At 40.4% G+C, this 26,533-nt stretch overlaps 2 protein-coding genes across 4 annotated transcripts in view; both read right to left on the bottom strand.

The window, feature by feature from the left end:
* Window positions 1-623: 623 nt before the first annotated feature.
* slc31a2 (solute carrier family 31 member 2) lies at window positions 624-8,552 on the bottom strand. 2 transcript variants are annotated; one of them, XM_071465792.1, is made up of 4 exons: window positions 8,167-8,552; window positions 3,411-3,477; window positions 2,408-2,636; window positions 624-2,038 (listed from the first exon to the last, which is right to left on the bottom strand). In XM_071465792.1, exons 1-4 carry the CDS (start codon window positions 8,170-8,172, stop codon window positions 1,873-1,875), a joined length of 468 nt encoding a protein of 155 aa, XP_071321893.1. In that variant the 5' UTR covers window positions 8,173-8,552; the 3' UTR covers window positions 624-1,872. The 2 variants fall into 2 exon arrangements, with proteins under 2 accessions (XP_071321893.1, XP_071321892.1); XM_071465791.1 differs by lacking the exon at window positions 8,167-8,552 and adding an exon at window positions 5,319-5,372.
* Window positions 8,553-9,321: 769 nt separating this feature from the next.
* Window positions 9,322-26,533, bottom strand: part of arrdc1b (arrestin domain containing 1b) — a 37,482-nt gene continuing 20,270 nt past the window's right edge. Inside the window, exons 3-8 of one of the 2 annotated variants that reach the window (XM_071466100.1) lie at window positions 20,754-20,804; window positions 15,506-15,660; window positions 14,926-15,108; window positions 14,335-14,511; window positions 13,395-13,857; window positions 9,322-12,127 (exon numbers count right to left, since the gene is read on the bottom strand). In XM_071466100.1, the coding sequence (XP_071322201.1) occupies window positions 12,063-12,127; window positions 13,395-13,857; window positions 14,335-14,511; window positions 14,926-15,108; window positions 15,506-15,660; window positions 20,754-20,804 (1,094 nt within the window). In that variant the 3' untranslated portion in view covers window positions 9,322-12,062. The remainder of the gene's footprint in view (window positions 12,128-13,394; window positions 13,858-14,334; window positions 14,512-14,925; window positions 15,109-15,505; window positions 15,661-20,753; window positions 20,805-26,533) is intronic. The other variant, XM_071466101.1, reaches the window with a different exon arrangement.

The raw sequence follows: 26,533 nt of genomic DNA, 5'->3' as shown, positions 1-26,533 counted from the left end.
GAATATAAAAAATATCAACAAAAAAAAAGAACAGATTAAAAAAAAGGAGAAAGTGAAGAAAGAGAGACAGATGGGAAGTAGGAACCGTATGACGGTGCTGTGGTACAATTAAAGTATGGAGAGACAGAAAGGTAGGATGAAAAATGTTGTTAAATAAAGTATAATCATCTAATTTTATGCCTCAATTTTTACTGTAATTGGTACCAAGTGACATGGAACTTTCCAGGAAGCTTCCTATGAATTTGTACATCTCAGTTTTTTGTTGGAAAAAAAAAAAAAAAAGTATCACATGCTCTAATGGGTGAATTACTTTCCACCTATGTACCACCTGTATCTAACAGACCAAGCTGCAATTTAATGTTGAATGTTGAGCAGAGCTGCAAGTCTTTCTTGTCTCTTTTCAATGTTATGAGTCAGTGTCCTGTCGTGAGATCATCTATTGCCACTGCACCCCGAGGCACATTGAGTTGCTGCCATTTCTTCCAACAGAGGACCACAGACAGTCACCTTCTCCTGTTTATTTATTATGAAGCCTAACTGTGTGGTGTGTAAACATGCAGGTGTCAACAGCTCATCTTTATCTTCGTAATTATATATTAAAAAAAGATATATGGATGAAAAAATAAAATTATTTCATCAATTTTATTCTTTATTTTTGTCAATCACGTCCTTTGAGATTTTTATTCAGAAAACCATCACAAAGAAAACCTCAGCAGTAAAGGCATATTTCCATCGTCAGGATCAGGTACAAAAGTACTCTCAAGAGAGGAGGCGCATGTTTCAATAGAAAACATCTGAAATCATCAGTTACAAGGCACTCACTTCTTTTTCTCATGAGGTTCGTGGTTTGTCAACGACTGCCACAGAACCACATGATCTACTTTCACCGTCCAGATATACATGTGAGAATGACTCGGATCTGTAAATGAACCAAGATGACACGAGAGAGAAGTTTACAAAGCAAAACTGATCCAGTTCCTCAAACTGATGAATTAGTCTCATGACCTGTGACTGAAAATCTCTGCTCCAAAAACAAAGTCTTCTTTTAGATTTTACTACAAAATACTGCAAAGAAAATTGACATTCAGTATTCACAGATTAAAACTGTTGTTGGTTTCACCCACAAAATGTTGTTGTTTTAAACAGGCAGAAGCTTAAAAGTCTTCTGGATAAATTTTACTTTTACTGATGTGAAGTCTCTGAATCATCTGTAGTGTCACAACATAAATTTATTTAGTAAAATGCAGTAAACTGTAGTTGCTATTAACATCTGTCAGTGCTGACCTATTTTAGGAAAAATAAGAGGAGAAGAGTTTAAGCAAGCACCCCCCACCCCCCCAGAGATTAAAACATTTTTCAAATGCATTACTAAAGTCTTGCTTGGATGTTTGCTGTTTGAGAAGAGACACATGAGAAATATCTTCACACAGAACTTCATAAATCACTAAACAACACATACCATCCATATGGTCAGAGATAAATGGTAGAAATTTGAACATCCAAAGTGTTAAAGTTAACAACCGACTCTCAAGACCTGAATCCGAAGAGGGATTAGAGACTGAAACTGGTGACCAGAAAAGATTTTGTGCATGACAATTTCAGTTTCCACATCCAGATCAGTTTTATATGACGCGTAGTGTTGCACAGCTCATTCTTAAGCATTAACGTCAAATTCCCCTTTTGTGCTCCCCAAGTGTTAAAATTTCACAAATAATAAGCTGAGAGCAACGAAACAACATGCAGAAATTAGTCAATCAAGTAGTTTCCCATTTAGTATCCAAAACATGTGATCCTTTGAACTCAGGGAGAAAGAAAGACCTCCTCTCTTTATTACTGAAATAATAAACTGTCCAAACTGAACTGTCCAAACCATCAGATCTGACCCAGCAGAGGAAATGAGATGAAATAACCAAGAACAGAGCCCACGATGACTCCAAGGAAGATCCAGGTGTTGTAGGACATGACACACAGCATCAGCATGTAGCCGAGAGCCACCTGCAGCATGTGGAGGACTGTCTGGATAATGTGCAGCAACCAGCTGAGGAGGAGAGACAGGAATCAGCGAGTTACACAGATTATAACAGACCTAAATGAGAGGATCAGTAAATTCACTCTGAACAAGGTGTTGTAGCTTTAGCCAGTCAGAGTCTGGTCACATATTGTTTCAGGTTAGTCATTATGACAGAATAGATGATGCTTAACAGAAAGAGACGTGAACAGTCAGTCTCCAGGGAACGAGACTTGATACACAGCATCATAAAAAAGTACATACACAGCTGCAACAGAAAGCAGTGGGACCAGTATAAAACCACAGCAGTGGTGCAGCAGTGGTGCAGTACCTGCAACACTCAGAGAGATCACTGAACTCTGTTTGCTTGGATATCCGAAACACTGGGTCAGTACTGACCTGTTCCTGGTGTTTGGAGCTGCAGCGTGTGGCTCCATGGGGGTCAGCGAGGACTCGGAGGGGCTGCTCTCCAGAACGGAGGTGCTGTCGCTGCGGGAGGACGGAGGTCCGGCGTCGGGACAGTGAGGCTGGGCCAGCTTAGAGCTGCTTCCCAGCCACACCCTCCACACTTTGAGCACCTCGTAGAAAACTGTCAGCAAAAAGACCACTAACACCGACAGCACCATCCCTAGAGACACAAACACACACGCTGAAGTCACACATCTGAACTCTGTCTTCAAAGGCTCTCGCTTAAAGCCTCGAAGGAATAGTTCTACATTTTTCTGCTGAGTAATAAAAGCAAGTTAGCTTAGCTTTGCATACAGACTGGAATCAGGAGGAAACAGCGAGTCTGGCTCTGTCTTAAGATATATAAAAGAAAAACAAAACACCTACCATCTCTAAAGCTCATTCATTAACGTATTGCAACCGGTTAAAGGTCTGACTTTCCACAGTTATGTAGTGGAATAATTCTTGGTGGGGTGCAGTGACTTTCTGGAGCTCACCTCACCTCCTTTAGACTAAACATCAGGAGCTCCTTCTCACAGAGCAGCAGGTGTTGGCCGCTTTGATTCATCAGTTACAGTAAATTATATTATTGGCCAGTTTCAGCTCATCACAAATATACTGGTGTCATATACATCACTGAATGTTGGACAATAATTAATTTAAATAAATGCTGGTTATAGTAGAGCTGGATATCAAGTCTGCTTTATAGCACAGATAAAACTGAGACCACAGCAGTGAGTAGCGGATACTCCCAGATACATGCAGGTCAGCTTCTGAGCTAAATCATCATTTGGCTAATTTGGTTAAATTTAGCTTATTTCTTTGAGGACGGGGCACACTGAGGTTATCTGTGCACGCTGTGAAGATTGGCATATTTTGTCCCCCACTACAAAGGAGCTCCCGTTACTGGGACAGATTCCTCTGGAGCGGTGCTGTCTGATACTCTGCAACTTACCTGCAGGCTCGTGCACATCCCAGAAGTCAAACAGCAGCGTCACGCTGCTTGACACACCAAAAGTCATCTAAAGAAAGATGAGAAAATTATTAAAACCTCCAAACAGCTGAATGCTGTTCGCTGGTTAACTGCTGAAGCAACTTTCTGAAAAACTCAAGTGATGCAGGACCAGGTGTTACAACAATACTGACCTCAGTCCTCTTTCCCAACAAGGTCAGTTATCCAAGACCTCATTTTCTACCAGCGTGACTCTTCGTCTTAGATTACAGCAGCCTTTACTCTCTCTTTTACTTTTACTTACAGGCCACAGACCCCCCAAATAATAAAAAAAATACTTCTTAACACAAAGGTTTACATTTAAAAAAAAGGAAATAAAATAATAAGAGAACCTAAGAGCACAGGGAGAAGCAGTGTTTGATAAGTGCTGCATTGTTTCAGCACTTTTCTTGTGGAAAATTCATAATTACCTCTATAGTCCTCTATGCTGCCCTCAAAGCCTCCTCTGTTCAACATATCATTTTTAAATTCCTTCAAATTCACACTGTTCCGAACAAACATCTATTCAGCTGATCTTGCCCCACAATTACAGGAAGCATCATCCCACAAAAGCAGCTTCTGTTCTGCCCTGCTGCTGTAGATGTGTGAGTGACAGAGGAATGTACTGTGTGTGTGTGTGTGTCAGCTGTCCTGTCAGACTCTCAGCACCTCTACCCTGCAGAGTCACCAGCTGTCCATGCATGACTGTCTCTCTGCAGCTGCAGATGGTGAAGGTCTGAGTGGAGCCTGTGATGTCCATGTTAACGCTGCTACAATTAGGCTGACAAATCTGCATATTACTGAATCGATGGTAATATTTATCAACAATAATTCTAATGACCCATTCATCACTTAAGTCATTTATAAAGCAAAACTCAGGCCTGGTTCTGGACTGCTCTGACTGGGGGGGGCATTAAGAGGTGTTGAGTGGTCACTAACTGCCAGACTTCAGGACTCATTACTGGGAAGCTCTGTCATGGATTAACTAAATCTGAAGGCTAGTCATTGAGATTGAAAGTAGGCTGAAGTGAAACGATAGAGGAGTAACTGCAGGTGTAATCAGATATAAATACACTTTAATTATTTGAATGTGGCATGTTTATGATTGGTCAAATCGAGGACAGGGGTGTCCTGATGGCCCAGAGGTTACAGCGTACTCTTTTGACCCTTGGCCAGACCCTTTTCAGCAGGTCTCTCCCCTACTCTTTCATCTGTATTTTCTGTCTTTCTCCACTTTCAAAAAAAGGCATAAAAACTGCCAAAAAATAACTTTAATAATTTTTTTTTTGACAAGGCTAAAATAAAAAACTTTTCAGTTATTTTTTTAATTTTGGGATGAAGCAGGACGATTTGGTGGGGCAGAGGAGCAGGCCTAAAGCCAGGTCCGGCAAAACTGCATCTCTAATGTGAGAATTTGCTGTTGGTCTCTGTTTTCATCTTAAAATATCATTTTAAGATGAATGTCTAATAATAATGGTTTTGAACTGCTGGTCTGACAGAACAAGATACTGTTCTTGGAACATATGAGGCATTTCTCTCAATTATCTGTCACTTCACAGACTAATAACAGTGCTGCAGCTCTAAGCCATGATATGCCACTGTACATAAACATGTACACGGTCCAGTCCAACCATGTGAAACACAAAAAAATAAAAAAAACACAAAGTATGAGAGGCATCCTTCTGGTTTTAAGTATTTCGGGAATGTATCATGAAACCAGGTTATCAGTCTGAATCTGGAAAAGAATGCTTTTTAAATACCATCTCACTTTCAACAACTAAAGAAAAACCACCAGAGGATAATTCCAACATGGCTCCTATTTTCTAAAGCTTTGGTCATCATTCCCAGCAGTTACACTAACATTGTACTCACCATGTTGATAGCTGATCTAGGCAGTGACCTCACTGCCATGACATCCAGCAGGGAAAGAAACAGCAATCAGATGATCAGACAGGTTGTAAACAGGCATATTTTCAAGATAAGGTTGGAGGTAAAACTTTAAGTAGGTGAACCTACAAGGAACTACACCAGGTACTTCAGGTAAAATATGACCTGTAATGATGGTGATGAGTGTTTAAAATGATCCGTTTGGATTATAAGTTTGGCCTTCACCTCAGTTTTCCTTTTCCATGCATGTCATACACCTGTTTGTTTGGCTGACTGCTCGTATTTCTTTCCCTGATGGACTTCCTTTTAGTGATGTCGCCATGCTCCCAAATCTTAGAGATTAACTTGGTGAGTGCAGTGTTATTATTGGAAATGACAACAAAACCCACAGAAAGAACATCCAGTTTGTAAAACACCGAGCTGCCCTTTCAAGAAAAAAAAAGGGGGAGCTGGAAAAGAGGAAGAACTAGTTATGCAGAGTCGTGAATTATGAACCTTATGTCCCTCGAAGTTGTGTCTATTCCACTAGAATCCAGTTCTATTTATGTAAAACGCATAGAAACCTCATTTACTGATGCAGAGGCCTGTGACTGATCTGATTTAGTAAAAACACGTTAAAAACAAAATGAAATACATGAGCAAGAACAAATTGAAGACACAATCAGCAGAAACCCAGCAAACAATTCAGATAAGGTCACCTGTGCTCGAGAAGGAAGAGCTTTGTGATTAATATGATAATCAACAATTTAATTTAGTACAAGGTCCAAGCACTAAGGGTTTAAATAGTGCAGATGTACGGTAGTGATTAAGAGAACAGAAGTACTAGAAGTAACTTGAAAACATCACATAGAAAGTCAAATATAGACAACTTGAGTCAACAATCCAGCTGATCATTGTGAGCTTATCTTTCAAAACCTCTTAGGAAACTCAGGTGTGAATGTTGAGAGTACAAACTCTGAGAGTACTGCTTCTACTACAAACACTCCGTGCACTTTCAAAAGGATGCATGTCTTTTTGCAGGCTTTGACCCACATATACTATACATTCATGCTGGGATTTCCAAACATATCACAATGTTTTCTGGGGTTATGGATTAAAAAACAAAGACAAAAACATAGAAACATGGAGAATAAATTCACCAAATGTGTTTTAGTGGGTCATAAAAATCTGACTGCAATCAAAAGTGTAAGTTTGTATTCAAATAATAAGTAAAATTGGTAAAATGATGAAATTAAAGATATCCAGTAGACATACTGCACGTAAACTAACAGGCCCAGTTTGTGCCTCACATGTTTTAACATGTCCTTATTTTTCTTTTTTATCAAAGCAATGTTGTGTCTGTGCTAGTTCACTGTCTGCTGCTTTGACTGTATTGTTGGTGTTAAATGCAGGGCTGGGCAGTAGCTTAGTGTGGTCGTATATCTACCTTCAGTGGAATCATATTGTGAAGACTTGAGTATAACCAGTGGTGGACAGTAACGGAGTAAATTTACTTGAGTACTGTACTTAAGTACATATCCAGAGGATTTGTACTTTACTTGAGTATTAGATTTCTTTGGTACTTATTACTCTTACTTGAATACATTTCCAAGACAAATATTTTTACTTTTACTCGAGTAAATTTCTAGGAAGGCTGAAAAGTACTCGTTACTTTCAGGTCTTTTTTTTTTTTTTAAATTCTAAAATACTATTGGACACAAGCTGTGTTTGTCAAAGAATGAAACCTATCACAGTGCACGCTCTCCACTGGGATCTACGTAAAAGCGGATAATAGAGACAAGAGACAGACAAGACAGACATGGGGAGACAGAGTTTGTTGTGCTCCTATATTGTACTGGTACATGTCCTTCCTGGAAAGTCAAGTGACTTCAACATTGAGTTATTGAAAGCAGAGATGTAGTTTTTTGTAAAGCAGTGGTTCTCAACCAGTGGTCTGGGGACAACATTGGTCTTTGAGGGGGTTCCAGTTCCCAACCTAGCTAAATGATAGAGAGTTAGTTGGACGGTGCAGGTTCATTTGGTTACAGTTTTAATGATTGTTAATAAACACTGCATCTGCAACATCTGCTGTCCTCTTATGATCCCATTCATTGTATTTGTTTTTATAGGTGTTTCTGCAGGCTTTATATGACACTGTGGTTCTAAAAGCAAGCACATCAGTGCAGGTGGTTTCAAAGAGTTAATGCTCAGAAACAAGAGTTAAAAGGTCCTTAAATCCATTTAGAAAAAAATATAGTAATTCATTGATGTGAAAAATAAGAAGTTTACTCTTACTTTTACTTAAAGTAAATTTAAAAGCATGTACTTTTGGATACTTAAGTACCTTTAAAAGCAAGTACTTTTTTACTCTTACTCGAGTAACATTTAGACTGAGCTACTTTTACTTGTAACGGAGTAAATTTTGACCGGTAGTATTTGTACTCTCACTCAAGTACTGGGGTCGAGTACTCTGTCCATCTCTGAGTATAACATTATCTTTTTTATAAAACTTTGTTACTCCAATTAATGGGCCAAACGGTGCGTAGAAACAATCTAGATGAGTGATTGCGGTTTCTGCTGCTGCCCTGAAGTGACTGAAGCGCAGCCGGACTTGAACTGGCAGCTCAAAACAAGCCGACACGTCTTTTCAGGCTGTGACAGGTAACGACAGTGTTTCATAAACTGCTAACTGCGGGTCACAGCCTCCAGAGGGTCGCTGCTGCTCCTCTTTAGCTCAGCTCCCTACGGTCCGTGTCACATGTTGTGCTCACAGTCACTGAGCACCAGCAGGCAAACATGCATCATAACACATACCAGCGAAGTACATGAGACAAACTACAAACACGCAACTTACACGCATCGTGGCGACCTCGCAGCGCCGCGGCTAACTCCAGTCTCAGCGGTTAGCGACTCCGGGTCCCCATCACACTCCGCCCACGTCCCGGTGCTGCTAGCAGGAGCCGCTCCCCGGCGCTCCGCGGCAGGGGCCAGCGACCCCGCGCTCCTGCCTCATGACCTCACGACAAACAGAGGGCTGACGGTTAGTGGAGTTTTTATTACCAGCTGGAAACAAAGCCCCAGCCCGACTAATAATCAAAAACACTGATTCACGTCTCTTTACAGTCATTCGGGAAACTCAATATTATCGTCGACATCGAGCAGAGTGGGCACTGACAAATATTTGTATTATAACCGATGTTTAGTTAATATTAACCGAGGAACGTAGTCTGCGGATATTTCTTATGGGGATACTGCGCATGCGTGGTTTGGGTCATGTGATAGACGGAGATAGCCGAAGAAATTCGTAGCTTTACGGCAACTTTCACTGTATCAGGCCAAAGGATTGTTTAGCGGTGAAGCGGAAATTATTATGGAAAATCTTAATGTTTACTGTGTACATTATTTGAAGTTTTTTAGGTTTAAATATACAGTATTGTCATAGTGTGTAATATATGTTTGTTAAAGAGCTGTTAACCCGTGTTTTACAAAGTTACTAACTTACATTTCATGCCCTGCACATGATTTAAACAGCAACATATCTAATCATTCTTTAGATGTTCTCTGAGCTGCTGTGTGCATTTTATGGAGAGAGCAACCACTGTGGCTTCTATCGAAATGGCTCAAGTGCTGCAGCAGCAGCAGCAGCAGCCTTTTCTCTCGGCCTCAGCAAACATCTTTATCTCAGCCTCATTTAGGCAGCACTGGAAAACCTTCAGCTGGCTTCAGTTTTTGCACATGCAGCTTTCAGGACAACTGTGAACTTAACACCGTTGTCTTTGAGCATTCCTGCGGTTGCACACATATTTTACCTAAATTATTGACCATTTACACTTTGACCTGGCTCTGGATCTGTTGTGTCTTTTGCCTGTTGAAAGGTGCTTTACAAATAAACTTACCTGTTTTATAATGCTCACGGTTCAGTAAAAAAACAAAAAGGACAGAAAAGTTCTGGAAGCATGCTCCCATTTCAGAACAACAAAGCTGACTCTGTCAATAAAAACAACAAACACACCTGTCATATAATTTTATTGTTATACTGTACAGTACAACTTTGATTCTGCACTGCAAGTTAAAATATTACATTTACTGGTTGAGGTGCTACCATTAGTATCTGCATACTGCACCTGTAAACAGTTTACAAGTAGAAAAATACAAAACCAGACACCACTCATCAATATGTGAGGAGGGGGAGAATGAAATAAAAACAGAACAAGTGGGACTTCATACTGTAAAGCTATTGTACCTTTTGGTGGAAAAGAAAAAAAACAGAATCAGGACAGATAAAGGCAGCATGAAATTACTTCAGGGAACCAAGCTACTGCTGCATCGTTCATGGAGATGAGAGGAATTGCACATATTTTTAAAAACAAGAATTAAAAAAAAAACAAAGTTCAACAGGTCCAAGGTCCAGTGTCCTCACTGTTTTTTCAAAAGCTACATTTGTATACATCAAGTGCACTTAGCACAGTCCACAGGAGGCAGGACAGGAAGAGCTGCAGGAGCACATCCTGATGTCCTCCATGACAGAGAAAAGGGGAAACCAACACAGGCTCCTGTGAGGGGCGGTGGGAGTCCAGACTGATTAAGGCATGCATTCACAATAATGTAGAGCCAGAATACAGTTGTTTGGGTGAGTGCTAGATTTCTAACTATCAAAGCCGTTCGTCTGTGGAAATTTCCGATTCTGGATTCTGGACCACACGTGGCAACATGATCTGCAGTCGGAAGAAAACACTATTTTTCTAAATTCACAGGTTTGAATCTTAACTTGACTTTGACTTGAGATTGTACTTACATGTGGTAAAATAAGACAAACACAACAATAGTCACACAAACATTCAGTACAGCAGTTGTGCTTTAGATTTTCAGTGGCATTATTTTCCCACAGGAAGGTGACAACAAATATGTGCTGATGGTTTTACAACACAGTCGGGTTGAGCCTGGGCGATAGGGTTTAAATCACCATAATAAAACTATTTTCTGTCATCAATATATGACACAATAAGACAAATGTACGCAAAATCAAACAGATGTTCAAAGCAATGAACTGTTTTGCATTACATGAGACCAAATTTGCAAATGTTTACACTGAACGTAATCACTCAGCCCTTGAACATAAGTAAAGAAAATGCCTCTAACAGACAATGTAACACAGATACTAAATCAGGAATCTATTTGAAAACTGCTGGATAAGTTAGCATCTTGTCCAAATAAGCTATATTTTACACACACACACACACACACGCTCATACACACAGGTACAGTAGATCTGCACGCTCACAGAAACCCATGCACTCAAACCGTCAAAAAGTGCTGTGTTGTGCACATATATGTTTATCATCTGCACAGAAATTTCAGAGGATCCCCTTCTCACTAATGCAACACTAAAAGAAAATTAAGGCAACAAAGAGGAGGAAAAAAACAACAACAACACAACCTCTTCCCTACTGAGACTGAAAAGATGATGCAAAACATCATATATGTATCTCAAACCTTAATTTGTCAGTTCTGCTCAACAGACAGTTGCTAGAAAAAAAATGACCTCAGAAGGTGCACTGCAGAAGCAGGGACTCAGTTAAGCATTTCAGTTTGCACAGCTGATAATGTTCAGCTCCAGTTTCAAGACTAGGTTAAGGTATAGTTTGTACCAGCGATGACCACAAGAGGGCAGAAAGAGACTGCATCGTTTCTGCAGTCCTGCGTCCCGCTGCAGGGAAAATGAGCCTCATCTGCAGGTAAACTGTCCCCTGAATACAAAACTGGTCTCAAAGCAAAACCTCTCCATTATATGAGTCAACACAGAGTGGCAGCACAGAGATGACGTATATCTAAAGTTATTTATTACTTTCAAACCAGAGCATGTCAGTGCATGTGCTCTTCTGTGTTAAATGATCTTGTGCAAAAAGAAACTTTTTTAAACATAGACATGCAAATATTCCAATTGGTTAAGTCATGTCAATAAAACAATCAAATTGTTAAAAATGTTTTAAAATGTGTTGGTTGGCTGCATTAATAATTTTGAATACTTTTTTTTTTTTTACTGCTACCTGTGTTTCAAGTCACACAACTGAGAAGTTTCCCTAAGACGTTATTTCTCTTCAAAGCCCCTGTGTGCAGGATTTGGAAAAAAACAAGAAGATGCTATAATCACAAGATAAGATGCTGCACACAAGGGTTTGAAATTAGTTTTGCAAACAATAGGAACTGTGCCTTTAAACTCTCCTCGTGATATCCAGCATGGAGACAGCTCTGTTCTGCTGAGGATGAAGACAGCAGAGACACACACACACAGACAGCAGTGGACCACAACAAGTGCACAACGGGAATGACACCACGCAAAAGGCTAACGTTTGGTCCTGTCAAACTCGAGCCTTCAGCAGGCCAAACTCTTTTTCAAGGCATCACAGATGCAACGAGTCATTGAAGAGACAAAACAAAACAGATTCTACCCTGCCCCAGTCCAATCACTGAATGTTTTAAATGCTGTGTGACAATCCAAAAGACCTCTGTTAGGCACAGTGATATTCACCCACTCTGTCTGACACGACCTGCAGGGACATGAGGTGAAAGTAAAATTCTTATATTCAATATAAGATATGATCCCTTTTTTAATTATTAGAGGACAAAGAAAAGAAAAAAACGGAGGGGGTGTTTCTGTCCATCCTCTTTCACCCAGCGCATCCGATTGTCCTGATTGGTGGAGAGGCCAGCGCAGACAGATGTGGGTGGGCTTCATCACCTGCTTCCTCTCTACTGTCTGCTGTTGAAACTGGAGTTGGCGCTACTGCAGCTTTCCTCGTAAGAAGGCGGGGGCTCTGTAACACACAAACGATGGTCAATACTGTAATTAAAGCCCCACTCCCCTCCCAGGCTCTATACCAGCAGCATCTGTGAGTCAGTGAATATTTGTTATACCGAGTTTGTTTCAGCAGCTGATCTGAACCCTGAAACATGTGTGTGGGTTTTCTGTCAACACTCATAAATAAAGGAGAAACCACTACTGTGCTGAACGCTTCATTTCAAAACCTTTTAATTTTAACCATGATAAAGCAAAGAGTGCAACAAAACTAATGGAATATGTTTTATCTTGTTTACAGACTGGGTCAACACAATTCATGTAACCTGGCTTCACAGCTTTGATCCCAGCCTGGGCTCATTGTGGTTTTGACTCTTTTCAGCTTTGATATGAAAGGTAAAGGTAGATTTCTGTAGTAACTACAGTGTTGCAGAGTGGTTATTATAAATTTATTACAGGATTACACATGATATGATTACTGAATGTCAAGTGTAAAAACTGCAGCTACCACATTTCATGTGACTCACATTCATTAAAGTCGTGGTGCTGTGAGTCTCACTGGTTTAGCAGTCATGTGTATGGGGGCACCTGCTGTGTCAGGTCATCCATCACTTGATTACATTTAAATTTTAAAAGTAACTATCTTCACTAATTGGCCTAGGGTGCATTCAAGAGCATTTAGCATACTAAGATGTTTGCAGCGTTTACAAAACCAGTTCCCCATATTTGCATTTAACATTGTCCTTTAACAGAGCTGTAAATTCAGCTATCAGCTATTGTGGGAGCATCAGATAAAGACAAATGTTTGGGGGCTTATGACATTTAAACAACATGATGGTGATGTTGCAAACTAAAAAAAAATCTATTCTCTACATATCTAGTACTTTTTCCAGGACATTCTCATGTCCTTTCCATGAGCAGAGCTACGTTACAGAATGTTGCTGGAAACCCCCTTAGTGATATAACTGTGTATACACTGCTGTGGTGTGTTAATCTTTAATGTGTAACTTGGTGATAGTGAGATTACTTATTAAGGTTTACCTAAGGGGAAGACACAAAAAAACACTTTTACAGGAATTCACCACTGACTCACCATCCGTTTTTAAAGACTGAACTTCAAAGAACTTGTTGCTTGATTTGACTATGGTGACAACATAATATATTGAAACTACTGACTGTGATGTGCATATCTTGTCGGCCATTAAACCAAACCGTTACTGTCTATATGTCTGTGTCCCTGTGTTAATCTGTGAATGTGTTTGCCTGTGTGTCAGTGGCTAACGTACCATGAGGGTAGTCCCAGCTGCTGTACTCTGGAGGGAGGATGAGAGAACAGGAAGTGGGGACAGGAGTCACGTTTCCCTCGGTGAAGAAAGGTATGGTGGCACCGGTGGACACACAGAACAGCGGAGCAGACGCGTCGGGCCGTCTGTGGCCTGGAGGCAGTGCTGCACCAGGTGCGTGGCTGAAGGCGCTGGGGGACATGGTAACCGGCTGACCTGAGGGATCCTGCTGAGAGTGACTCTTGGTCGGGATCTCCTCACTGTCAAGGCCCCCTGCACACAAACCCTCCACTGGGTCCTCCTCTGCCGGTGGGGCACTGGGGGTCACCCCTGTAGCGCTGGCTGCAATAGAGGCACCGCAGTGGATTGGACTGGAGGGAATGATTCTCGATGGAGACAAGTTCACAGCGATGTTCCCGATGTAGATGGGCAGAGTGACGACTGCGTCTGGAGATTTTAGTGACACCTGTAACACAAACATAATTAATGAAGGGAGCATTGGCCTAAATTAGATTTTATTTCTATAGCATTATAAATAGGGCTCATTATAATTAATTCAATTATCTTTTAAAACTGAGTATTTAGTATCAGTTTTTATTTCGGGAAATAAAAAATGGGTAAAAATCTGAATAAAAAACTCTCTTTTGATCATTCATTGTATTTTTTTTAAAGAGACACTGGTGAATAATCAGCAGAGTGAGTTTATAATGAGATACTGAGTGGGTGTCATTAGTAATTAACTGGTTTGATCTAGAGGCATTGAATACAGTAAACAAAGGCATTACTCATCAGTGTGAAAAATAAGCCAGACGTTGCTGAAGTTATGCAGAAGGTGGCATCATAATAACAGGCATAAACACACACACACACACACACACACACACACACACACACACACACACACACACACACACACACACACACACACACACACACTATTGACCTGAATGAAGTAGTCGATGTCTATGAGGCTACAGCCGGCTAGTGCTGACTGAGGAAGAGGAGGGACGATGATTTGCTCCCTCCACTCTGCGTGTTTTCCTGCTTTCACTCCGGCTCCCTCCACCTCTGCGATGGTCCGCAGGTCAAACAAAGGCCGCTTGGTCTTATAGGTCACTTTCTGGGGTGAAACAACATTGACATAAGAAGATATGAAAGTGTCTTTAAGCCACTTCACCCACCACTAGATTAATGCAGAGAAAACTTTTTCTTTCACATGGATCGAGAATTGACCTTTTTTACTGTCCATAGATTTCATGTGCACACATAAAAGGATTAGTTCAATGAACAATGATGTTTGAAGCTGCAGAGTCCCGGCAGAGATTTATAATACATCTGTAAAAAGGTCAATACCTACTAAAATGGAAATTTCCTGGGGGCAGTGCACACTGGCTGTTGTCATAATAATGTTATATGGGATAGAGCAAAGACTATGAAGACACATATCTGTGGGTTGGAGAGACGGGGTAATGTTCATGTCTTTTCTCATCTTCACTTCTCTAATTTTCATTATATTCAGTAAACCAGTGTCTACCTGTATGAGACTGGCCAGAACACATCCCGTGTCCTTCCCAGACTTGTTGTGGATCTCAGTGGCAAGCTTGATGACCTGACCGGGGATGTAACCCCTCAGGTCACTGCGAGCTTTCAGCATCAGGGTCCCCGTCTTCACCAGGAGGTAGGTGAACTTCTTCGTGGTCACAGCAGAACTCGAATGCTGCAGAGACAGAGGTGCGGGATAAATGTTTTGTGTCCTTAGTGATTAAGAAGCCTCATTAGCTGATTCTGGGCTGATAATCTATTCCTGCTAAGTATCGGGAAACTGACAGTCATGACGGGAAGAGAGTGAATGATTAGTCAGTAAATCAATGGATAAAAGGGGAAAATGAATTAGATGCTGCTCTGCCATGAAATCAAATAAGCCTTGATCAAGATGAAGGCTGATCAAATAAAGAGATACAGTACATTAGAGTTTTCAGAGTCGCCTCTTCTCCTGGCTCTAGATTATATTAAAAAACTACATCAGTCCAGTCCCAGGTTTAGTCAGCAGAACAGAACGGCAAGATTTCAGTTTGTAAAAAGAGCATCGAGGAGATGAAAAAGTGTGCACTCACTTCAATGTCAGGCACCTCATTGAGGTTGAGGAGGTTGAGTAGGTAGAAGGGCCTCTGGGCTTTGTAGTCCTTAGAGAAGCGGGGCGTGTCGATGACCGCCCTCACGCGGTAAACAATCTTCCCAAACGGTCCCTCGAAGGAGGTCGGGGTGGCGACTGAAGAGAGGGGTGGGAAGAGGACAACACAGACATTACTGTGACAGTCACTGACATTTCTGGTGACGTCATGACCAACACAGACACATTTTTAACAGAAGATAGCGATAATGCAATACCTTCAAAAGAAAAAATGAAAGATTTTATTTTAGGAGTCATCACGGCTGCCAGATTATGGAAAAGCACTTCCCCTCCAAATCTTCAAAAATAAATGGATGGGGTCTATGTTAGAGATAGTATTATATACACACATGTTAGACAAAGTCAATGATCAAGGTGAAAACTGTAAGAGGTCTTGGTGCTGGTTTTTTGTTCACAGCATCTCTGGTCTAGGGTGGAAAAAAGGACATTGTTTTGCGACTCATGCAAAGGACAGTGGAGAGGATTAAATGGGTAGAGCAAAGGCTGGAGGGCAGGAAATTTAAGAAGAGTGAGATAAAAATAACTATTTGGGTAGAAAGCAGCCAGACAGACAGGAGAGGAGAGACGCTCTGAGCCAGGGGGGTGAAGAAAAAACACATCCGACTCAAAACCTCCTCTGATATCATGATCCACACAAACAATCTGCATATAAATACCCAAACAGGATGTACAAAAAGGTGATTAATGTGTTGTCAGAATAAAAGCTGAGCCTCTCTGTTGCACCGCTCCCTTTCCCCTCATCGTCATTCAGATGTTAATGTCAGCGCGGCTGGTGGCTGCTCCAGGGACACGTCTGCTGCTGCTGTCAATAAGAATTAACCAGGAGAGACGAGGGATGTTGTTGTTTTGTTGCACACAGCCTGGCAGCAGAAATAGAGTGGTGGATGGACTGATAGACTGAAGCACCAGGCTGCTGAAAGTGGCTGAAGATTGAGTGGCCTGACTTATTCCTCTCAGCTCAAAGACTTTCCTCTGACGTTTTCAGCTGCTATCGTACTAGCTTAATTTAACAGGCAGCACCAAACATTTGCTTTTCAGGAAGGACTTCTTTTTCTAAGAACCTCGTGAGCATTGATTTGCAGAAAGATGCCTGCACACCTACGATAACCGAGCTAAAATTGTTTTAAAAGCCACTGTTCCTGTTGACGTTGATGACCTCTGACATTTCCTCTAATGCCAGCATGAGGTTCACATTTGTGGTTCCTTGTGAAAGTCTCATCATCAGCTGTCGGACAGATTTCCATGATATTTGGTGCAGACGGTCACGGTTCTCTCAGGATGAGTTTTAATAACTGTTGATCCATGGACATTTCATTTAGCATCATCATCAGGTCCAATTTCAACATATTGGTTACATATTGGTTTACAATATGTAACTTTCCCCCCATTAAAATGTCTAAAAATGACTAGACTTATGTTATATTTTTTGTTGAGTTGTGTAGTTACATTATCTCAAATGTTTCTGGCAATTCTCAAACCTAAAGAAATTTGTGATTTTAATCATTGGTCCTTTTAATATTCCCTATGTGCATGTGTTGTGGTCGCCTGCCAGTAGTCGTCAAAATTGACCATTATCCAGTTTTAAGCCACATTTTTAAGACACACTTTTTACACCTTGGTCATTTTCAACCACATATTTTAATTGGATGAAGGATTTTAGTCATTGGACATCTGGATATTAAGTTATCAGAGAAAAAAGCAGATGTCAGACAGCTCAGCTCCCAGCTCCTCCGAGACATCCTGTGTCTGCTGAAGAGCGTCTGTGAAACACTGACTTTAAATGTGAAACTGCTTTATTCAGTGTTTTTACTGTTTATAATCACCTGGTCTGTTTGTTTTGGAGACAAAGAGACCTGTGTGTGGATAACATTGCTGTCTATTGTTATTGTTAGCGGCAGAAGTTACAAACTGTGGTATGGTTTAAGAATAAACACTTACAAAGCAAGTACTAATTTCAAAATGCTATCATGCTAAATCGCTAAACTAAGATGATAAACAGGTTAAAGACTTTACCTACTAAACATTAGCATATTAGCATTGCTACTGAATGCTAAAAATGTTTCAGTCTTTATCTAAATTAAACCTAGTTTAACTCTTCACCTTCACCAAATCAGTACTTTCTGGGACACTGCACACACACACACACACACACACACACACACACACACACACAGACACACACACACACTGTAGCTCCACTAAACTTAAAAATCTGAATTTTGACTTGAGAGCTGCGCAGATCAAAAAGAAGTGCTCCGGCTTGTCAGGAGAAGCAGCACACATTTGACACCTACACTAGTTTATCTGACAGTACGTTCCCTGACTTAGCTATAGCAGCCAATAACATACCCACGTCCAAAACTCTCCTCGCAGCTTGTGTTAAAATCTTTCACAGTTGACAGTTTAATTTCAGAGAAACTAAAACAAGAGGATATTTGAGGACTTCAGGGCTGTCTTTGTCTTCTGCAGTGGAATCAGTTGATAAGCTGCTCACCAGTTATTCAGTTTATTACTATAAAAGCAAAGATGCTCACATTATATGCAGGGGCTCATCTACAAAGGATAAAAGTTTATAGCACTCTATTAAAGAGTATCCCTTTTGAATCTCTTCTGTTCTTCCTTCTCTTCCTGAACTCGTATCTCATGTCCCTTTGGAACCTCATTCATCCCTCTGAGTGTCCTTGTACTTGTTCCCTTAATGAGAAATGATCAGGCCAGAACAACATCTGATGCCTCAACTGATCTGCAAGGCTCTTTCTCCCAAATGCACACTCGAGAGCGTGTGAGCACCTGCAGACCAACAACGAACTTAAAACCACACCATGTTGTTCAAACCATGTCTCCTGAGAAAAGAGGTACAAATTAAGGACATCTGAGTTTTATCCTTATTTGGATAACTTTGGTAAGTTACAAAACAAAAACTGAAATGATCGCAGACACACAACAACCAAACTACTTGTGCTAATATCCTGTGCCTGTTATTCTGGCTCATTCCTAACTGTTGCATTTATTGCTTATAATAGCGCCTTGATTAGCAGTTTAGTAGACACACCATAAAATGAATGCAGTCAAACACAGAAGTTGTGTTATATTGTTTTTATTGGAGCCATTTGTAATTATTGTAAAATAATTGTTTTGTGATAGTGTATTTGTTAAGAGGATCAGCAATCCATAGCTCGATGCGGCATCCTTAAGTTGCGTCATTTGTGGCTGCAGCTATTCTAGGTTCTGATTGGTTAAGAGGTACAGCATGATTGTCTGTGCTTGTTGAATAGTCTAATGGGAGCTATGGAGCTTTGAGAGCACACTAGTTTTTGACAGTGCTTAATATTCTGTAGTATGTTTGAGTACGTTTTGAATACTTTATTGCCATTTTTTATTTTGTATTAGAAGAAAATTTGTTTCGGTAAATGTCTTTTTTAAAAAAGAAGAACACGCATCAGCTATATCCATGGCCTCCACAGCTAAATTGTGCACACTGAAGAAACTTTATCTTCATCAGGGTAGATAAAAAAAATTGTACTGCACCACAAACTAGCGCCTCCACAATGACCATGACACTGAATCAACACTCTCTAAGACTGAACATTACAACTATCATGAAAACATGATTTATTGCAGAGCTGCTGCATTAGTTTTACCTCGGCAGCACATATTGGTAGCGAAGAAGGCTTCTACACAGCTTTTTTCCTGATACACTTTTTTTAGTTCTTTCAGAGCTTCCTGTAGCTGCTTCTTCAAACTGCTAACAGATAAGACTATTCTGATAGTCCTGACCATGATAATGAACACTTACAAGGTAAGTGGACTGACTGTGTTCATAAAGCATCTTTATCCTGAAAAGAGTGTAAAACACTTTATTACTCCTCTCATTTGCCACATTCATACTCCGATGCAGGCACTGGTCTGCACATCAGGGGATGTCTGGGTTCCACTGTCTCGCTCAAGGACACTTAGATGTGAATTTCGGAGCTGATCACATTAAAACCAACACTGAGCTAACAACCTGCTGTATCTGCCATAGCTGTGTTAAAGTGCTGGAACTACTTTTTGTGTATTTGAGACAGTTTTTTTTTTTAAATGAATACAACAAATTTGAACCATTACTGTCAGTGCAAACAGTAGAACATACATTTGAACAAGTCTCTATCTCTCTGTCTCTGAATAGGAATTGCTTTTATGTTTATAAGTGTAACTGCTGGCAATGCTTTTCCACTACATATCCTGCCCATATGACATGATGAGGTTGGTGTTGCATTTTGGTTCTGTTTATTGAGCTTATTCAATATCAATAAAAATCTTTGGATCCTGATCAGGCACAGATTCTGGAGTTTATTTTAGAGGATTTCTTACATTAACTTATACATAGGCAGTTCATTCCAAGAAAATACAACCTCTCCAAGACAGTAAAAGTATACAATAGTTTTTGTTCAATTAACTCTCACTCCCTAAAACCTTGATCTTCTTCAAGTCTACTTTAATGACATACAAGAGCATGTCAGTCTGTTTGCTGTACCAGCAGGGGTCAGTAGGAGACACATGATTCTCCAGTGAGCCAATTATCACAACATGATAGTTAACATTGCCCTGTGCTGACGCTCCCAAGTCTGAGGAACCGAAAGGAGGGGAGGGCGAAGCATGGGGGCATGAAGACCAATTAAACAGTGACTGCACAACAGGAGAGAGATAACTATAAATAACCCAAACCACCCTGTGCTTCAGCCCACGCCTGAGACGAGCTCAAGATACCAGAAAGACACTGTACCATGTCTGTATGTTCACCTGATCTTTGTGTTATTTGCAGGGTTGTGGTTTTATAGCCTGTCATTAGCCCTCAGGATTTGGGTGTATTAAGATTGTGTTTGGCGTGTGCTGAGTCATTACAACTTGCCAATCCCAATTATTACAACTGTATTGTAATGTAATGACTCTTGACACATTTCCAGTATCTCACACGTGCGTGTCTGCTTTGTGTTGGACACAAAGGGCAAACAGCTGAATACTTTGCAAGTGCACAACTAAGAAAAAGTCCCATCTTATCAGAGGTTATCACACATAAAAGCCCCGTTTGCTGGCGTCATGTGGACTTGTGATAAAGCAGCTCCTTGAGAAAACAATTACTGGAACCAAGGGCGTGCCCCTGTCATGAAGGAATGGGCAGTTACACTCACCTGGAATGAGAAACTGGAAGGGGAAACTGTGTTCGCCTGCCGCCAGAGTTCCTGTAAAAGAGGAAGGTTCATCAGTGACACAGACGGGGATAATTCACAGGGTTTGTGTGTGTTAATTGTACTTTTTTGAAAACATATGCCTCAGTAAACATTAGATGTCCAGGTGGGGCGGTGTGCCCGTGGGGCTCACCTACTTTCCCACTGGGATGGAGTTTCTGAGACAAACAGCCTTTGTCGTTCAAAGACAGCTGAGCTGAGATGTCTTTTTGGAGCGACTGAAACCAATCAGCCTGCGTCGCAGGAAGTGATAAACTGTTGGTTGTATGACGCTCAACACATGTAGCTGGCAAAGTTGGAGCTTTTCTCAGCAAAGTTAATCAATGATTTACAAGCACAGTGAGGCCAGCAGCGATCGACCCAAGACTTGAGTGCAGTCCTCTACTCTGTTATAATACGAGCCTGCATCACTGTGCCAAGTCTGTCCTTTCATATTAAAAAGGACAAGACTGGCTTCATTCTACATTTTTCTTATTGCCAACAAAAACAAACAACCCCCTCTACCCAGTCTGTGGCTACAAGGCCAAAGCCCACTGGTTCCTTGCAAAAAAAATTTAATAAGAGGTCACGGATATCAAACTTATTTTTTTAAATGGCTCAGTAATTTCATAAAACAGTTGGGAACTGTAGTTTTAAAGAAAACTAGAAAATGTTACTCTATTTTCAGATGCAGATTAATACACATTTGGTGCTCTAGCATTGTAAGGAAGATTGTACACCCAGTACAACAGTGTGCAACAGCAGTGCGGAGGGATAAGACATATCAGGCTTTGGTTACACACACAGCACTTATTAGTATGATCAATTCATTGTTGTCTTTTCATAATGTTAAAAAAAGACAGAACATCACCAGTCTCATCTTTTAAAGATGTTGGCATGAACAACAAGGATACAGACTCATGCTGAGAGAGAAAGGAAAACCCAAATAAAAACAATAAAAATTTATTTTTACACATCAGGTTATAGTTCTAGCAGGTTAAGACCGAACTTCTCTAAAGTGCACCAATATCATTCTGCAAGTGTTAAACTAGTGATGTTATCAGACAACGGAGGACAAAGTGGAGCAGACCTCACTGCGTTCTGAGGGCCTCAACAGGAAGTACTGTGAACTATGAGGAGGTGTTTTGAAATAAACATACTCAAACTTAAGTACATTTTCTCTTAATTTGTCTGCATGAAAAATAAGCTTTTATCTCAGTTGTTCACACTTACTCACCGTCTGGTTATTATACTGTCTGCAGACCTCAGATAGGAGACCAGATGGCTGTGGTAACTCTGCCCAGAAAGCAATTTTACAACTTTGTGTTGTCTAAATTTACCAGAAAACTAGATCCCAGTCGCTCCAGGAGGCTGATTTCACAAAACTCTCAGATATCTCAATGCCACAATTGTCTTCACAGATATCTTACCCGGTACATGCATTATACTGTACCTGTGTGTTACAAAAAAAAATTAAATCTTAGAAATTATCACAGGAACTGGGAGATGTCACCCTTGCATTACACATACTGCAGCTCTGTGATCAGAAACTAGCATAAGAAAAGTCATTTAAATTTTGCTTCTTGCTGCACCAATTACATTAATTACTGTATCAAAGACTTTTCATACTTCGCAAGGTCAGTTAAATTGATAACAAGAGCATAAGGCACCAATAAGGGCCCTTCCATCCCTGTTACACTGAGAGCACCTTGAGAAAACCGGGTTAATAATTCTCCAGATGAGCTGACAGCCCAATTAAATTCTTCCAGAAAGCAACATGTCTCTCCTCATTAGGGACGGGCACAACATTTTCCGTTGCTGTTGGTCTCAGTTTCCTGAGGGGAAGTGCTCAGACTGTATTTGTGTGTGTTCATTTGCATCATGTTTCTTTCTAGAGGAAGCAATCATGATCTGAACATGCAGGTGCAACAGCCACTGCATATAACTCAACTGTAGAGAGCTAAATGGGCTCCAAGAATAACAGGTACAGAGAGAAAAACTGTTTTAAAACATGAGGGAAAACAATTTAAACATGATCAGATTAGATCAGATATTTTATAGAGCCATTAGAGATTCTCAGCCTGAGTAAACTAACCCTCACCTAACAGGAGCATCCACCTCAACTAACTAACTTTTGTTATGTTTCAGTTTTGCTGCCTTTAAAAAACACCATTTCCCACAAGCCCTACACCCTCGCAGGTTAAACATCACCACTTCTACTGCTAACCCTTAGTGACATAACTGCAACAACAGTAAGACAAGAAGGGCAGCACTGAGTTGATGTTTTTATACGGCCTAGATTAAAGCTCAAACGTGGAGAGAGAACAGTTACGATGACATATGATGTGCACTGCCACGTTGGAAACTCTCCATGAGAGCTGTAGTTCTTTAAATGCCAACAAATCAACTGTCTTTTAACTTTGTTAAGATTACAAATGGTCAAACTAATTTCCTTTAGAATATGAATGATAAACCACAGGCATGTTCCATTTTTACAGACCAATGATAAAATCCCTTAGTAACTGAACTGGAGTGGAACAAGTGGAACAGGCTGGAAGTATCTGACCTTCAACTCTCTATAGACGTGCTCTCCTTTGTTTTGTTTTTTTTTGTTTATATTGTCTAAATGTAACACAGGACGACATATATGTTGGCTCTGATGCGCAAATCACAACGACAAATGGGAAACAACAAATCAAAAAGTACAGCAGTATATAGAAAATCACAGTGACAAATAGGGAATCACAATGGCAAATCACAAAACACAATGACAAATGAGAAAACACAACATTAACTTGTACCGGAAAAAGTAGGTACCTGCTATTGACAAGGATCAACGCTGCTTGGACGCACACCTACAGGAATGTGCCAGACGAACGGAAACAGCAAAGAAATGAGGCACGAGGAATCAAAAATATCACAATGTACTGCCATCACTGTGGCTAAAAGGTCACTGAAAATCTGTGACAGAACTTTTGCAGTATTTGTGACGAAGGTGAAGCCCCTTCCTTCCATCTAATGAGCAATGATCCTTGTCGACAGCAGGTATCTATCTACCTTTTCTGGTAGAAGTTAATGTCACTGTGTTTTCTGCTTTGTGGTTGTGCTTTCTGTGTTGCCATTGTGTTTTGTGATGACCTTTTGTTTAGAATTTTGCAATTTATGTAATTCATGTAATTATGCAATTGAAAGTCTTAGCTCATAAAGTTAAGTGAAAGACAACAATATTGCAGAGATGTGTAAAGTATTATCCATGAATAATGTGAGATATGACAACACTGGAAATGCTGCAGCGGGCTCTGCCTCATGCACGGTCTAAATATAAAGACGTCAGTTATTAGAACAAGTCTTCCATGGAACCACGATCATGCTGCAGCAGTGGGTGGGAGATCCTCATTTCATGGAGGTCATTAACCAACAACAGTGACAGAGTGGACTCTGACATCACTTGTTCACTCCTCCAACCGTCAAGCATCTGTTGCATACCACATTATCAGTCAGCCACAGCGAGTGCCGCTTGCTTTGTGTAAGTGTGTGTGTGTGTGTGTGTGTGTGTGTGTGTGTATGTGTATGTGTATGTGTGTGTGTGTGTGTGTGTGTGTGTGTGTGTGTGTGTGTGTGTGTGTGTGTGTGTGTGTGTGTGTGTGTGTGTGTGTGTGTGTGTGTGTGGTGGTCTTCTGTCACCCTTCCTGTCTCACCCTCCCTGTGTGTTGCTCAGCCCTTGGGGGCAGAGCAGCCCATTTTTGGAAGAGAATAGGATCCGGAAAAATGTCAGAGATAAAGGGGAGCACAGAGGGAGGGTGTGTAATGAATTATTTGTTGTGTCGGTGTGCTTGTTGTTTTACAGTATGTTCAGTGTGTGCATGTTTGTACTGAGGTGTTGAACGAGTTTCACTATTACTTCAAAGATCCTCCTATCTGAAGCGCTTTGGGTAAATGTTTTTCTTTCTCATATTTATTACTACAAAGTTTTTGCACACCAGAAAGCCTGTGTTGGATCATAAATGCTGACTCTGACTGCAGGTATTTTCACTGTTTGGTTCACTTTTGAAACATCAGCATAGGAGCAATACCTGTAGGTTCAAGGGCCTATGTTTGGTCTCAACACTGGTGGGGACACAATTTTTTAAAGCTGTCAACCGAGTGGTTTATTAACATATAAGATTTGTATGTACAGTTAAATAAACTAGACACAGGAACAGGTCAAAGGCGAAAAGGAAACTTTAGGAATTTACTTGTTAATGAAAAAAAAAAAAAAAAATCAAACCATATTTTTGCATGTCTACATCCGACATCAACATATTTATACAGAGTAGTCCTACCAGTGTTGCAGTTCCCCTTTTACCCTTGATTTCACATTTAAAACTAGCTCCACCTTTACCAGCTACAACAGTTACATGCTGCAAACCCACTAATGCATCAGTGTTAACAATCTAATGATGAAAGGCTGGTGACGTTAGCAGGCTCACAGGTTTTCACTTTGAATCACTGTAGCTACTGGCTGATTAGTGTACGACCTATTACTGATGCTCTGGGTGGTGGAAAAGCTCCTGATGCCTCTTTTTCGATGGCATGTTATCTACAACGTGTCCACGCATGGACAAAATGAATTTATGTGTGCTGCAGTTTATTCAACAGGAATAGAGGAGGAAAGGAGTCATCTGAAATATAATATTTTTTCCCCCATGTTTCTGGTCTGGACTGACACTTAATGTTGTAACTAATTGGCTCTCGCCCTATTTGTACATGTCGTGAGCCTCCAGGTAGCCCCTGAACTTTCAGCCAATCAAATGCTAGCATCCCTAAAATCAGTCGCCTGAAGACATAGCCTCTGGGAGGGCACACTGGAATTAGCTAATGACTTCACTCCAAACATAGTGCAAATGAGTTCACTCAAATATTGGTAAGGACAATTCTGTCCTCACAAAACACTAGTAGGGACCAAAAACCTACTGTTTTTCTAAACTTTATTTTGAGAAATATGAGTGAAAAAAAACCTTTTCATTCAACAAAAGATCAAATCAAATATTAAATATTGTCTCGACACAAGCAACTGTGCATGAACTGAAATAAACTGCCTAAAATGAACAATTCTTTAATTTAACTGTTTGAATTAGAAAACGATTAAAAATCTGAACCAAACTTCAATACCAGCTTTCATTACGTGGCATGTACAGTCTACTGTGTGTGTTGGCTTCATCCCATTGATTCTGTGCAGCAGTGTTAGATCTGTAAGAGGAAAGGGTTGCATTTCCCATTACATTATTAGGTTATAACAAGCAGTATTTTAGTGTTGTAGCTAATGAGAACTATTTTTGATGGCCATTCATTTCATTTATTTGAAATAATGCAACATATTTTGTATGTACATTTTTAATGAGCAAGTTACCTAGTAAATATCACAAATGTAGTGGAGTAAAAAGGACAATATTTACATCTCAAATGTAAAGAATTTATGTATAAAGTAAAACACAATAGAAACAAGTACGAGCACATCAATATTCTACTTAGGTACAGTGCTTGCGTAAATGTGGTTCCCAGCGGTATGTACTAAGTAATATATAGACTAATGTGTATGCCACATGTTGAAGACCACAAACCTAAGTGTTAAACATTGAACCGCTTGGTGGTGTATTAACCAGCATGGATTACATGCTCTGATGACTGCCATTAACTTCCACAGAACGATTTGCATATATAACAGATTTCACGCATGCACAGCACATTTCACCTCCTGGCTGTGG

This window comes from Trachinotus anak, unplaced genomic scaffold, assembly GCF_046630095.1.
Source record: "Trachinotus anak isolate AG129_WGS33_773 ecotype Australia unplaced genomic scaffold, CSIRO_AGI_Tana_v1 ptg000028l, whole genome shotgun sequence".
In the NCBI taxonomy this organism is placed as follows: Eukaryota; Metazoa; Chordata; class Actinopteri; order Carangiformes; family Carangidae; genus Trachinotus; species Trachinotus anak.
Note: the sequence above shows the minus strand (reverse complement) of the source record. Positions and strands in the feature narration are given on the sequence as shown.

What these genes read in the sequence shown, in the direction of transcription:
- slc31a2 (XM_071465791.1), bottom strand. Translation starts at nt 5,357, where the DNA reads ATGGCAGTGAGGTCACTGCCTAGATCAGCTATCAACATG. An exon ending in CTAGATCAGCTATCAACATG is followed by an intron (nt 3,478 to 5,318) that starts GTGAGTACAATG and finishes ATCTTTCTTTAG; the next exon opens with ATGACTTTTGGTGTGTCAAG. An exon ending in GCTCCAAACACCAGGAACAG is followed by an intron (nt 2,039 to 2,407) that starts GTCAGTACTGAC and finishes TCTCCTCCTCAG; the next exon opens with CTGGTTGCTGCACATTATCC.